A 13,886-nucleotide genomic window follows, 5' to 3' on the forward strand; every position below is an offset into this window, starting at 1 on the left:
CAACCCCCACCTGTGGACGCCGGGCCCTCATATCACCCTCATGGAGTCTGTTTCTGACCGTTTGAGCAGCCACATGCACATTTGTGGCCCGCTGGAGGTCATTTTGCAGGGCTCTGGCAGTGTTCCTCCTGTCCCTCCTTGCACAAAGGCTGAGGTAGCGTTGTCCTGATGCTGGGTTGTTGCCCTCCTACGCCCTCCTCCACGTCTCCTGATGTACTGGCCTGTCTCCTGGTAGCGCCTCCATGCTCTGGACACTACGCTGACAGACACAGCAAACCTTCTTGCCACAGCTCGCATTGATATGCCATCCTGGATGAGCTGAACTACCTGAGCCACTTGTGTGGGTTGTAGACTCCGTCTCATGCTACCACTAGAGTGAAAGCACCGCCAGCATTCAAAAGTGACCAAACCATCAGCCAGAAAGCATAGGAACTGAGAAGTGGACTGTGGTCACCACCTGCAGAACCACTCCTTTATTGGGGATGTCTTGCTACCTGCCTCTGCTTTCTACCTGTTGTCTATTCCATTTGCACAACAGCATGTGAAATGGATTGTCAATCAGTGTTGCTACCTAAGTGGACAGTTTGATTTCACAGAAGTGTGATTGACTTGGAGTTACATTGTGTTAAGTGTTCCCTTTATTTTTTTGAGCAGTGTATAATATTTTTGGCAATATGTTCATTTTAATTGTCGCTATTCTACCTATTAAAGATAATTGTAAGTTTTTCCATTTTTCCAAGTCTATCGCAATCTGTTGTAATAATCTCTCGTAATTATCTTCTTTAAGTGTTCCACATCCAGCTGTCATTTGTATCGCTATACAAATCACTTCTTTGTGATTTGAATATTTAATTTGTCCATTAATCTTTTATTTTGTTTTTCTGTCATGTTTTTCGCCAAGATTTTTGTTTTTTCTTTGTTTATTTTCAATTCTGCTACTTTGCCAAACTCCTCTATTTCTCTAATCAACTTAGGGCCTGTTTCCAATGGTTCTTCCAATCTAAAAACCAAATCATCTGCCAAAGCTTGTAATTTATATTCTTCCTTTTTTATTTTCATTCCCTTGATTTCTTCATTTTTCCTAATGTTTCTATTCAAAACTTCTAAGGTCAATACAAACAATAATGGGGATGACGGACAGCCTTGTCTGGTTCCTTTTTGAATGTCAAAATTTTCTGTCAATTCCCCGTTTATTATTACTCTTGCTGTTTGCTTGTTATATATTGCCTAGGCAGAATCACACCTGATACCTGTACAATTAGCACAGCCCCTCCCCACAAAGGCTGTGTGCTTTCTCCACTTCTCTTCTCCCTATATACCAATGACTGCATCTCAAACGATCCATCTGTTAAAATACTGAAGTTTGCTGATGACACAACAGTGATTGGTCTCATTTGAGACAACAACGAACCCAAATCCCTATACAGACAGGAGGTTGTACAACTTGCCTCGTGGTGTAACCGGAACAATCTGGAACTGAACACACTCAAAACTGTAGAAATGGTGGTGGACTTTAGGAGAAACCCTCCCATACTACCACCTCTTACAATACTAGACAAAAATAGTATCAATAGCGGAGACCTTCAAATTTCTAGCTATCATATCAAAAGACCTAAAATGGACACCTAACATCAAAAACGTCGTCAAAAAAGCACAACGAAGAATGTTCTTTCTGCACCAACTCAGGAAGCTCAAACTGCCCAAAGAGCTGCTGATCCGTTTCTACAGAGGAATTATTGAGTCTGTTGTCCGCACCTCCCTAATTGTCTGGTTTGGTTCTGCAACCCAACAAGACAGACAGAGACTCCAGAGAGTAATTAGGACTGCAGAAAAAACAATTACTACCCACCTGCTTTCAATCAAGGACTTGTATACTGTACGAGTCAAAAAGAGGGCCGTGAAAATATCTACAGACCCCTCACATCCCCACATAAACTGTTTCAGCTCCTTCCCTCAAAATGACACTATAGAGCCCTGCACAGCAGAATAACTAGACACGAGGACAGCTTTTCCCCCATAGCCATCACTCTGCTAAACAAATAATTCCCTCAATGCTGTCCAACTATTACAAAGTCTGCACTGCTATTACTGTTAATCTTCTCATCACTCCTTATCACCCATCTCCTCCCACTTGTGACGGTATGACTGTGACTTTGTCACTTGTATCCTTACGATTTATATTGACTGTTTCCTAGTATGATTTGATTGCTTATTGTACCCTGTGACTATTATTAAGTGTTTTACCTGATGATTCTTGACTCTTGACTAATGTATCTTTCCTTTTATGTACACTGAGAGTATTTACACCAAGACAAATTCTTTGTGTCTCCAATCACACCTGGCCAATAAAGAATTCTATTCTATTCTACTCTACAATCCTTTGGCTTCTTCCATCAAAGGAAATTGGAATGTCTGAGATTCCCAATCCATGTAATCATGAAATAACATTAAAATAATTAGGTTAAATGTTATGCTTGCATACAAACTGATTACCATCTAGAATGCCTCAGGTACATAAAGAGTTGGTATAATTGGCTACCAATGCCCAGGGACAACAGATCCTAGAAAGAATGGGAAAATTTAGAGATCTCACAATGAGAATGGATAAAATTGGAGATTTTGCCATCCCTGCAATTACTGGCACATTAGGCTGAAGAACAAACAGAGGGAAGGTTTACAAGAGTTAAAAATTTGGTCACTTCAATTGTGGATTTGCAAAAACACTTTTATCTTGCTGGCTGTATCTTCTACCTTTAGATATTTATTTATTCAATATCTATAGTTACCCATTTCAATGACTCTGGTTGTCTCAAAATATATTACAGGTAAAAATATTAAAAACATTTTAAAAATAGTAAAAACAGCAAAACTAATAGAAACACCCAAAGCATCCAAATTAAATGGCCGTAATTAAATAACGCCTAGGTTCCTGTTCTGGGCACGCACGTCAAAGGTGTGACCGCTTTATGTGCTTCTTTGATGATTAAAAACCCCACACCCACAATAATTGGGCCACGCGGTGCAATTTCCCCAAGGAGGCGGAAGGAATTCGGGCAGCCTCCATCGCGGAGCCGGCCAGGTCGGCCAAGGGCTCCGGCGGGCCCTCCGGGGGCGTCCCAAGCGCTTGACTCAGAGGAAGCCGGCCGGCACCCACAATTAGCAGCGCCGAGGCGGCCCCGAGGTCTCCGCCGAGCCGGACGGGATTCCTGGCGAGCCGGGCCCGGGGCGGAAGCGACTCCCTCGCCGGGGCTCTTCGGGCTCCCCGTCCGGCTGGCCCTCCCGGCGTTTCCAGGGCCAGATCCAGCCCCGGGCGGGAGCCCCTCCCCAAGTGGACGGGGGCTGGGAGGGGGAATCCCCTGCCGTTGCCCGACAAGCAGCGCTTCCCCTCCTGCCCGGCCGGGGGGAAATGGGTGGAGGTCCCGGGGAGGGCAAGGGCGGGAGGAGCCGCTTGCATGGCCTCTCGCGCGTCCCGGGTTCTCCCCTTTGCCAAAGCGAGACCAAAGCACCCGCACACACACACACACACACACACACACACACACACCCCGGGCCTCCGCTGCTTTAGCGGTTCCTTTAACGGAGGCGAGGCCACCCAGGCGCTCTTTTGTCAGGCTTCTCTCGAGCAGGCGCTTGTGGGTGCGGTGTGTTTGCACAGTGTCAGCTCGCTGGAAGGAAATCCCCGGGTGTGTCCTGTGGGGCCAACGGGCCTTTCCAGCGTCTCTTTCCTCCAGAGCAGCCCCTGAGCCCCCCACCCCGCTCTCTTGAAACCAGCCCTCCTGGGAAGAAAGCGGGCAGAGAAATGGGAAGAGTGCAGGAGAGGGAGGTGTGGGCTGTAGATGCTCCCCCAGTCCCTTCCCTGCCAGCCCCGCCCTTGGCATTGTGATGGTGCGAGTGCCAGCGGGGCGTTGATGAGGTCTCCAGGCTGCTTGGTTGATGGGACGGTGGAGCTTGGCTTGGCCTCGTGGCCACCTGTTGCAAGCTGAGAAGGTGCCAAAGTCGGTGGAGGCAGGCAGAGCCCAGGGCTGCAAAGGCCGCCCTGCCCCAGCCTCCTCCTCCTCCTCTGAGCGCCTGTGAAGGAGCAGCCCTGCCCTGCCCTCCTGGCGCACTTGCCGCCTGCCTTGGCCCCAGGTGGTCTTTCCTGGTGAAGGAGGGGAGCACCCACACATCGGGAGGGAAGGCAGCTTTCCCAAGAGGCCGCTTGTGCAGCTACGAAGACTTCCTTCCTTCCTGAGTGCTCCCTGCGCTGCCTCTGCTGATGGTCCAGTCCCGTTAAAGTGAAGGCCGTTGCACGCAGAACAGTCACTTCAAGAGGAGGATCAATTCTCCCCCCCCCCCGCAAGACTCAGAACCCCTCAGAATAGCACCTCGCTAAATGTGGTTGATGAGTCCAGGTCACCTCCAGCTTCCCGAGGGTCAATTAGGCCATCCCCGATTGTGGCTGCTGCTCAGTTCTCTCTCCCATGAAACCCCTGAAGCAAAACCTCCTTGGCAGGGCTGCACCAGTGTCAGAGTTGTGTTTCCCCCCCCCCCACACACTTACTAGGGACCATGTCCTGGACCTGGAGGTTCCTAGCTGGTTCTCTAAGTCAGGAGTCTCCATCCTTGGCAACTTGAAGACTTGTGGACAGCAAAGCTGGCTGAGAAATTCTGGGAGTTGAAGTCCACAAGTCTTAAAGTTGCCAAGGATGGAGACCCCTGCTCTAGGTCCGTGGTCGCTGACCAGTGGGCTAGGGACCCCTGATGGTCCATGAGAAAATTTTGGTGGTCTGCAGAGAAATGTCACCCCCAAAGCAATTAATCCAGGCTGTGCAGGAACACAAGGCTGCTCCGCCCACATGGCCCACATGGGAACACAAGGCTTGCGTCACATTGTGAACAACACGAGGTAGTGACGGGAGGGGGGAAAGGGAGGAGGGGGGGAACTTGCCCCACACGCCTGGCCTGGCCACTGGGCTGCTTCTTTCCACTTCTTTCTTCTTCTGCTTTTGGCTGCAAAAGTCTTCCTTTCTCTCCCCCAAACTCTGCCAGAAATGAATCTTTGGGACCCTGCAAGGTCTCCTGCTCCGAGAGGCTGAGCCGGCATGACAAGTCTTCCAAAGACTCCTTTCTGGCAGAGTTTGGGGGAGAGAAAGGAAGACTTCTGCAGCTTCTGCTACTTTCCTTGCATGAAGCCAAAAGTCTCTCTCTCTCCCCCCTGAGAACGGAGCTGGAGACGGTATCCTGTGATCCCAAATAAAGAATGATTGATTGGTAGGAAAACGGGGTGGGGAATTTTCCTGCAGTCTTTTTTGGGGGGAATTTCCCAGGGCCTCTGGTTCCCGGGCTTTAAAATTATGAGTTTGGCGGTCCCTGAGATCCAAAAGGTTGGCGCTCTGCTCTAGGTAACACCATCAGTGCTTGGGGCGGGGGGGTTTGCTCTCATTGTGTTACAGCACTGATAATGTTCCCTAGTTTGGTAATGAAAGGTCTCTAAGAAAACCACTCAGCTCAGAGAGCACCAAGGACCCCACAATTCCTGGCTGTTTCTGGAAAATGCCGCTGAGAGGGAGACGGAGACGGAGAGGCCTGCAGGGTGAAGTGGAGGGTGCTGGAGACCCCCGGCAGAAGGGGGGGCAACTGATCTCTGCTGCCCATGGCTCACAGCTAAAGGTCCACCCACCGCAGGGTGGAAACGGAGGCTGGCATCCCTGCCCAGCCCAGGTGCTGAGGGCCAGGGAATGGCACAGCGGGTGCCCAAATGGAGTCAGAGACGCTGACACAAACATGTAGTTTTTTACAAATAAATATGTTTTATTTCTATACTGACCGCAGGCAAGACAGGCACATCGCTACATCATCAGGTAAATCTTCAGGTAAATCACAGAATTCAGAGCACACAGAAGAAAAAAAGTGTGTGTGTGTGTGGGGGGGAGGAACTTCCCCCTTTACCCCCACAGCAACCAATCAGGGCACAGATTGCCTCCTGCTGGAGCCCCTCCCCGCACTCTCCAACCAATCAGCTACAACTTGTAGACTTTACTCTTCCAGCCACTGAGTTGAAAGATCCTGAGATGCTCCATCCTGGAGATTTCTCCCTGGCTTCCTTGGGGGGGGAGAGAAGAAACGGCCTTTTTAAAAGAAAGGACTGATCCTGTCATTGCTGTGTTTATGGTTCCCTGGCTGTTCTGGCGGCCTCTGCCGTGGCAAAGCCCCCACCCCCACCCCCGGGAGATCAGCCCCCTCCTCCCTGTGCTTTGCGGCTCAGGGCAGCGGGCCAACTGGGAGCGGAACTGGATCCATTCTGCCCCCTTCTGAGGTTCGCCCGTCTGGCTGAAGTGCTGCGTGAAGGGCTCCTTAGGCTGAAGGATGCCCCCGTTCCCTGCAGCCCTCCGGTACCCCCTCTCCGACTGTTCGCCCTCCTGCCAACCTGCGCCCGGCAGGGGCAAAGGGATGGCGGTGCAGGTCGGGGCCTTGAGCGCCAGCCTGGGGTTCCTGGGCCTGAGCCCCCCTCCCTCCCTCTTCTCTGGCTGGGGGTCCAGGCCCAGCCCAATTGGTCCAGCTCCTACTAGAGGGCCTTCTCTGCTGGAGAGGACGAGCCTTTGCGGACCCACAGGCAGCGCTGGGATTCCCATTTTTTTACTACCGGTTCTGTGGGCGTGGCTTGGTGGGCATGGCAGGGGAAGGATATCTCGTAAAACCCCCCCTGCTTTCCAGCTCCCTTCTCCTGTGCAGGGCAACCAAAGAAGACGCAGCCAATCAGCTGGGACCCAATGGGAGGCAGAGAAGAGATGGGCTTGGCTGGTTCTCCCAACTACTCAAAATTTCCGCTACTGGTTCTGCAGAACCGCTCGGAGCCGGCTGAATCCCATCTCTGCCCACAGGGAGGCGCAACCCACCCTCCCTGCAGCTGCCAGGGGGATTCTGTCTGGATTGGAGGGGAGCAGGGGGGCTGGTATCAAGCCCTGTGGGCTGTCTATACAGCCAGAGTGGATAAAGCCCCCCTTCCCCCTGCACCAGGCCCTCCTAGACTTTGGGCTGCACCCCGTCCCACAAGAGGCCGGCCTTCTGGGCCAACCGATGGCAGAGATGTTTACTCAAGTGGTTGAACAAAGTGCCGTAGAGTCCTCGGAGCCAGGAAACGCCTTCCGGCACACCAGGGAGGGAGGGGCAGGGCCACCCCCCACCCCGCTGAAAGTTGGGAGCTTTGGAGCCCCCAGGGCCCAGGGGAGGCTTCCCACGTGGCTGAAGAGGGCCACCAATTAAGAACAGCCCAGGATGCTCTGCTCAAACATAGGAGACGCTTCATATTTGAGGCCTTTCGGTTTCTTGGAAACAATTCAAGTTGTGCTGAAACATTCGGTTTCGCAGTGTAATCTGTGTGGTGGTGAGATTTTGCTCTTGGGAGGCTGCCAATGTTTGGGTAAATAGTTACAAAACTCAAGTCACACCTTGTGATAAAATTCTGGTTCGGACATGAGATCTGCTTCCCCAGCCCAAAGTCTGCACAGGCCCTTCCGCAGCCAGCGTCACCCAGAGGCGGGAGGAGCCACGGGGGCCGTCGTCCACTCTGGGGGGCGGGCATGTGTCCTCCTCCAGCCTGGCTCCACTGATGCCGCCCTTCCTCGGAGGGCCGGGGGGAGAGGCTGAGCAAGAGGCCCAGGCGCTCGGGCAGAGGAGGCCGCAGTCGCCCAGAGGGTCCCCCTTGACCAGAGCCAGCCCGCCGGTGACTTCTCCAGCCCCGGCCTGCAACCTTGGAGGGCTCCCACGCCAGCCCCTCGCCCATCCCCAGGGTGCCCGGCTTGGCTCCGGAGGAGCGACTCTCTCCCCCTCTGGCTCCATCAGGGACAGGACGGCTCCCCCTCCTTGGATCAAGGAGGTCAGTCCAGCTGCAGGTCACAGTGGGTCCTTCCGCGCTGGGGCTTCCGGCTCCACCTCTGAAGACACCAGGAGTTGCAGTCCAACAGGCAAGTGGTCAGAGCAGGTGGCCAGCTGGGTGAAGAAGAAGACCTTCTCCACCGCCTGCAAGCAAGGAGGGGACACAGCAGCAGGAGGGTTGAGAGTAGCAGAGCAACGGCCCAGGAGGGGACCCAGAGGGGAGACCCTGGACTGCTTGGCCCGAATCCTGCATCGTTTCAAGGGGCCTGAAGGCTGCCTAGCCAACCGGCTGCTCAGGGCAGACTCGGGGTGTGGAGGCACCTTCCGTCCATTTCCAGAGCCATCGGTTGCAGCCCCCTACTCTGCTATGGCCCAACTTACTCCCAACACCAGCCAAGCCTGCCGGTTCCCTCCTGCACCCCTTCCCCAGAGACCCTCCTCCCTCTCTCCTTGGCCCCTTCCAGAGAGCCCTTGGAAAGGGGGAAGGGGCCTTCTTCTGGAAGGAGGGGAAATCCGCCTGGGTGGGATCACTGCTCTTATGGAGACCCCCACCCACTTCTCTCCCCTTTAACAACCCCCACACACACACTTGTGGAGGCTGAGGGGATGGTGAGAACTACCTGACCGGGGGGCATTCATTGCCTCAGTCTTGAGGGGAGGGGAAGTCAGAACAGTTGCTGGGGGCTCTGCAGGCCAGGGGGACCTTCCTGTCCAGGGGTTCACTACTGGCATCAAGTGGACCATTTTGGAATTGACGGGAGAGGCCTCCCCGTGACCTGGGAAAAATGGTCGCGGGGGGATCACGGATCTGATTGCTCAACTCCAAAGGACCCGATCCACCAAGAGAGCAGCTGGCTGGCCGCAGGTGGAGGACCAGGAAATGCCAAGGCTGCTGCTGCTGCTGCACCTGCGCTCACCCAGGAGATACTTTCCAACGCCAAGTGCAGGAAGGCATCGCCACGAGAGAGAAACGCCGGGTGGGCCTTGCACAAGGCTGCATTCGCCACAGGGCAGAGATTGGCCCACGAGGACCGTCTACCTGGACTCGATCCTCAACACGAGGGGAGGAGGCCTGGAAGTCCAGCCCTGGTTCAGGTTGGCATAAACGATGCTACGGCCACAGCCACCGTGCCTGTCCTAGCAAATGCCACCTTGCGTGGGAGGGCGTTACTCTGGGCTTACTCGGGAGGGAGGACAGCTCCGCTCTCGGGGGTGCCGGTGTCCCCTAGGGCGGGTGGGCTAAAGGGGCGTCCTGGGGCTCCACAGAGAAAGCAGCTGCCCAGCAGAGAAAAGGGGCGCCCCCCACCTCCCCTGGGAACGGATGCCCTGCACAAGGAGGGCGGTTTCGTGTCTTGGGGGGGGGGTGAGAACCGCGAGGTGAGCCGAGCAGACCAAGCACAGGAAGCCGCTGCTGGGCCCATTTCTCCAGGAGGCAAAGAGAGGCAAAGAGAGGCCAAGGCTGACTGCAGGCATTGAGCAGGGGCTGGCACGAAGGCGGGTTTTCCCACCACAAGCTCCGCCCCCAAAGAGCCAGAAGCCGGTGCCAATACCAGCAGGGAGGCCCCTCGGTGGGGCAGCCTTGCCAGGCCCTGCTGCCCACAGTCCTGGAGTCCTTGGGCCTGGGTCCGGCTCCGGGCCCCTCTTCCCTCACCTGCTTCCCGCCCTTCCTTTTCCTTCAGCCCTCCGACTGCAGAAGGGGCTCACCTGGTCCAGAGGCATCGTGTGTCCAGACGAGAAGGCAGCTCCGGGGGCGTCTTGTTTGGCATGGATCCAGCCCCTTCTTGGCACCCCCCACCCCCGGCCTCTGCTGCCCCACTCCAGGCCCATTGCTGGCTCCCCCAATGAGCTCTCCCCGCTTCTGAGAACCTTTCCCCAGGACAGCCCCCCCCCCCGCCCTTGGGGGCTGCTCATGGCCAGCTCAGCCTTCCTCCCCCAGCACATCCCTGCCTGGCTTGTGTGTTTGTCTTTGGCATCTCCCCAGCCCCCTGCCTGCCCCCCGCCAATGCTGCCCCGACCACCACAGCCTCCCCAGACTGGTGCTTGCTCAGCAGGCCCAGGAAGGCATCGACCCCTCCCAACCCCGACTCTTTGCCGCCCCCTGCAGCCCAGAAGACCCGGAGAGCCCCCCCCCCCAGTCCCTTTGGCCCAGCAGGGGAGGCTGACCCAGCTGCCTCAGCTGACCACAGGCTCTCCAGCCACTTACGGTCTTCAAGTGCCCTGGACGCCAGTGCTGCCGGTAGAGAGTGTAATCAATGCGCCGCCCTTTGTGCCAGGTTGCCAAGAGGTTGGCGCTGCCCTCGGCCTGGAGGGGGCCTGCCAGGTACTTCCTGCGCTCCTCCGGATTCTCCAGAGTCCTGGAAGGCAAAGCAGAGGGGTGCGGGGTGGAGGGCTGGGCAGCTTTAAGGAGTCTAAGAAACAAATCAATGTTGGGATCTTCTAGTCGTTCCAAGTGCTGCCGAATGAAGTGCCTGGTGCCTGTTTGAAGACATGCGCAGAAGGAGAACTCACCCCTTCAGGGGGCAGGCAGTTCCACTGGCTAATGGCTCCTATGGTCGGGAGGTGCCTCCTCCTCCTCCTCTCTAACCTAATCCCCCCCCCCACTTTGGTTTCCGCTCATGGCTCAGGCCCTGCCCTCCGGGTGGCTGAAGGCTGCGACCCCCGTCTTCCCTTCTTCGTCTCAAAGGTCCAGACTGGCCCTCATCCCTTGGCAGCCCTGCCCCCCTCCCCCTCTGCCCCAGACGTGGGCTCTCCTGCTCCAGCTGCCCCTGCCCAGCTCAGGCCCCTCCCTCCTCCCGCCTTCTCCCCCAGGGACAGAAGCCGCCCCTCCCAGCCCCTGGCAGAGGCTTCCCCGGGGTCAGCCAGCCTCCATCCTTGGACCACATTTAGGCCTCGATCGGGAGTGGGGGAGGGCGAGGTGGGCCTTGCCTTGGGCCCCCAAGTCCCCATGAGGGACCCTCGGCCTCTCTCGGCCCCAGAAAGAGGCCAGCACGGGCAAGGAACCGTGCCAAGGAAACGGAGGGGCACCACCAGGCAGCTGCCAGGATTGGAAGCTGGTTTGGGGGTGGGGAGCAGGGAGGCAGGCTGGGATTGGCTGCTGTCAGATCAGGCACGGCCTTCTCCCCCCCCCAGAAAGAAGCCAACCCGGCATGTCATTCAAGGGGGCCCCTGTTTCTGCCCCCCCGAGATCCCAGGATGGGCCCCAGGCCCCTCACCTCTTCAGGCTCTCTGGGGTGGCCACGGCTTCGTCGTAGATGCGCAGCGGGTTCATCAGCGTCCCTGTGAAGGGCAGGAGGGTCCCACTGGCCTCTCGCCCACCACGGGGCCCTTCCCTCCCTCCCTGCCCAGCCGCTCCAGTCACCCCCTGGGCCCAGCAAAAGGGTGGAGCAGACCAGCCCCCCCCCCGGGTCAGAGAGCCCCCCGGGGTGCGGGGCTCACCCACCGATGGCCCAAGGCTCATCCTGGCAAGGACCGAGGCGGCAGGGGTCAATGTACCGGCTGAAGATCTCGTGGCCTTGTTCCATGGCATCACCTGAGGAGAAAGAGGGGCCTGAGACAGCCAAGCCAGGAGGGAGGCCCCTCCCCTGCTTCGGGCTCTGCGTCCCCCTCCCGGACACCCACCTGGAGAGCAGGTGTCGAATGAGGTCCCCACAGAAGATGTCGAAGGCCACCACGTCCCCGGCTGCGCATGGCTGTCTTGGAAGAGCTGCGTCCAGCGTAGGGAGAGGTTCAGCTGCTCGTGCCGGATGGGCCCATCCGCTGTGGGAGGGGAGGGCAGCCGCATCAGCCTCGGCGGGGGGCTCCCCTCTGCGCTCTGCTCCACCAGAGCGGGGTGGGGTGCGGGGAGACTGCCCAGCAGGCCAAGAGAGCCATGGGGGACGCCACCCCCAGTGCCCCCCTCGCCCCCTCCTCAAGCAGGCAGGGCAGGGGGGGAGAGGGACGGCAAGCGGGGAGCCGCCTTCGGGGGAAGAAGGAGACCCAGAAACCCCCCCCGTCTCTCTGCTTCGCCGCCAGGCTTCCTCTGCCAGGAGAAGACCCTGGGCGGCCATCACAGGACAGAGGTGGACCATGAGATCATCTAGTCCACCACATCTCTGACAGGGACCGTCCGGCCTCTATGCGGAGCCCTCCAGGGAAGGCAAAGGCAGCACCGGTTGAGAGTCTACAGAGGTTCAGCACATCTGGCCTGGACCTCCCCCTTTCTCCCTCTCTCCAGGGATTGACCCCCAGCCCTGCTCTCCAGCCCTCCCTGCCTTGGCTCTGCAGGTGCAGCCCCTGGAGGGCTTCGCTCCTGCCCCTACCTTCAGGGGCCTGCAGGTGGGTGCAGTTCAGGTATCCAATGACCCTTCGCCCTTGGCAGGCTCCCAGCTGCACCTGAGTGGACAAAGCAGGAACACAGGTGAGCCTCCGTGGATGGGGTGGGCGGGAGAGGCTTTCTGAGAGGAGACACCCCCTCAGGTTGGGGAGTCCACGGAGGTACACTCGACCTCACTAGGGCCCCCAGTGGGAAGACCTTCAGGTCACGGGGACCCCTTAGGGGCCTTGGGTGCTGCCCTGGATCGGCACGTGGGTCTCGTGGCATCGTATCAGTCTGTGGTTCCAGAGATGGGGCAGCCCTGCAGAAGGAGCCCCCCCCCTCCTTTGGCTTCAAGCAGGTGTGAGAGACTGGCCACAAGGGGCAACACGGACAGCAGGACCCTCAGGGGCTGCCAGGCAGCATTTAAGCCCATGCTGAAGCCCCAGGGGCCCCACCCTGGCACGGGGGGGGCACATGGTGGCAGGTCCCGCTCATGCCCCTCCCTTGCCCAAGGAGGCCCCGGCTGGCTCACCTGCACGCACAGCAGGCCCTTGGCGCACAGGGCATCCTCTCCAGTGGCGTTGGGGTAACAGTGGAACTCCACGGCCAAGAGAGGGTAGCGGCTGGCCAGGAAGAGTCCGCTGTTCAGCAGCTTCAGAGCGGAGCAGCCCTGCAGGCCATAGGTGCCCACGTCATGGATGATGTGCTCAAACTGGGGGGCCAGGAAGTGGCGCAGGTGGGCAGAGGCCCGGAGGTCAAAGACCTCCTGCAGGCACAGGAGGTCCAAGTTTGGAGGGCAGCGGACGGCGATCTCCCCGGGCCCGTTGGCCTCCCCTGCCACGGCCCCCACCTCCTCCACGGGGAGCAGCTCCACGGTCACCACAGGGTCACCCCAGGGGTGGCCCAGGACAGCGGCAGGCCCCCGGCAGCCCATGTGGGATGGCCAGGCCATTGGGGGCCCCGGTGGGTGCACAGGGCGTAGAGCATTGTGCCGCTTGTGCCAGACTCTGGCCGATGTGCCTGGCCCGCCATTGGGTTCGCCAGACGTTGCTGAACTTGGCCAGCCCCTCAGGGAGCAGGCAGACGTTCCCGCTGAGGAGGCGGAGGGTCCTGGCCGGGCCAGGGAGCGCCCAGGCTTCGGGACGGGCTCGGCCGGGGGTGTGCTGGTAAGCGAAGGGCCGCCGGGCGCCCTGCAGGGGCAGCCAGAGGAGGAGGGCCAGCAGCGAGACGGGGCTGTAGAGCAGCAGCAGCAGCAGCAGCAGCGGCCCCCGGACGGCCACCTCCAGGCCGTAGGGCGCGCAGCGGGGCTTCTCCCCCGTGCACCGCTGCAGGGCCAGCACTTCGTTCGCTAGCCAGTAGCCGGGGAACAGCAGGGCCCTCATGGTGGTGTCCAGGCCCCCCAGGACGCGGCTGGAGTACGGCGACTCCCGGAGCCCCATGGCAGGAGGGCGGCGGCGGCGGGGGGGCGAGTCCCGGAGTGGCTGGAGATGCTGCCGCGGACGCCTCCGGTGCGCGCTGCGCAAAGGGGAGAGAGAGCGAGAGCGAGAGGAGCGCGTGAGCTCCGCAGGCAGCCTGGATTGCGGCTCTCGCTGCGCGCTGGAGAGGCTCGCCTGGCCTTTGCGAGGAGCCGCAGGACCGGGGGAGACGGAGGTCCGAAACCCCGCGGCGAGCTCCGCACTGACCGCTGCGCCCTTCGGGCTCCACCCGCCGACGCACCGGAGCGACCCAGCCGCGCTAA

The 13,886-nt window shown here is 58.4% G+C and overlaps 1 protein-coding gene across 1 annotated transcript; it reads right to left on the reverse strand.

Annotated features, from left to right (window-relative positions):
- Nucleotides 1-6,883: 6,883 nt before the first annotated feature.
- Nucleotides 6,884-13,886, reverse strand: LOC113425137 (sphingomyelin phosphodiesterase 5). The gene is given in 10 exon segments (XM_026687134.2): nt 6,884-7,998; nt 10,058-10,208; nt 11,067-11,130; nt 11,294-11,383; nt 11,473-11,492; nt 11,494-11,530; nt 11,533-11,610; nt 12,153-12,225; nt 12,681-13,068; nt 13,070-13,886. Coding segments are annotated over 10 exon segments (1,545 nt in total). The 5' UTR covers nt 13,588-13,886; the 3' UTR covers nt 6,884-7,872.

The sequence above is a fragment of the Notechis scutatus genome, chromosome 3 (genome assembly GCF_049901735.1).
Source record: "Notechis scutatus isolate UNSWTSFEM ecotype Mainland chromosome 3, rNotScu1.2, whole genome shotgun sequence".
NCBI classification, from domain to species: domain Eukaryota; kingdom Metazoa; phylum Chordata; class Lepidosauria; order Squamata; family Elapidae; genus Notechis; species Notechis scutatus.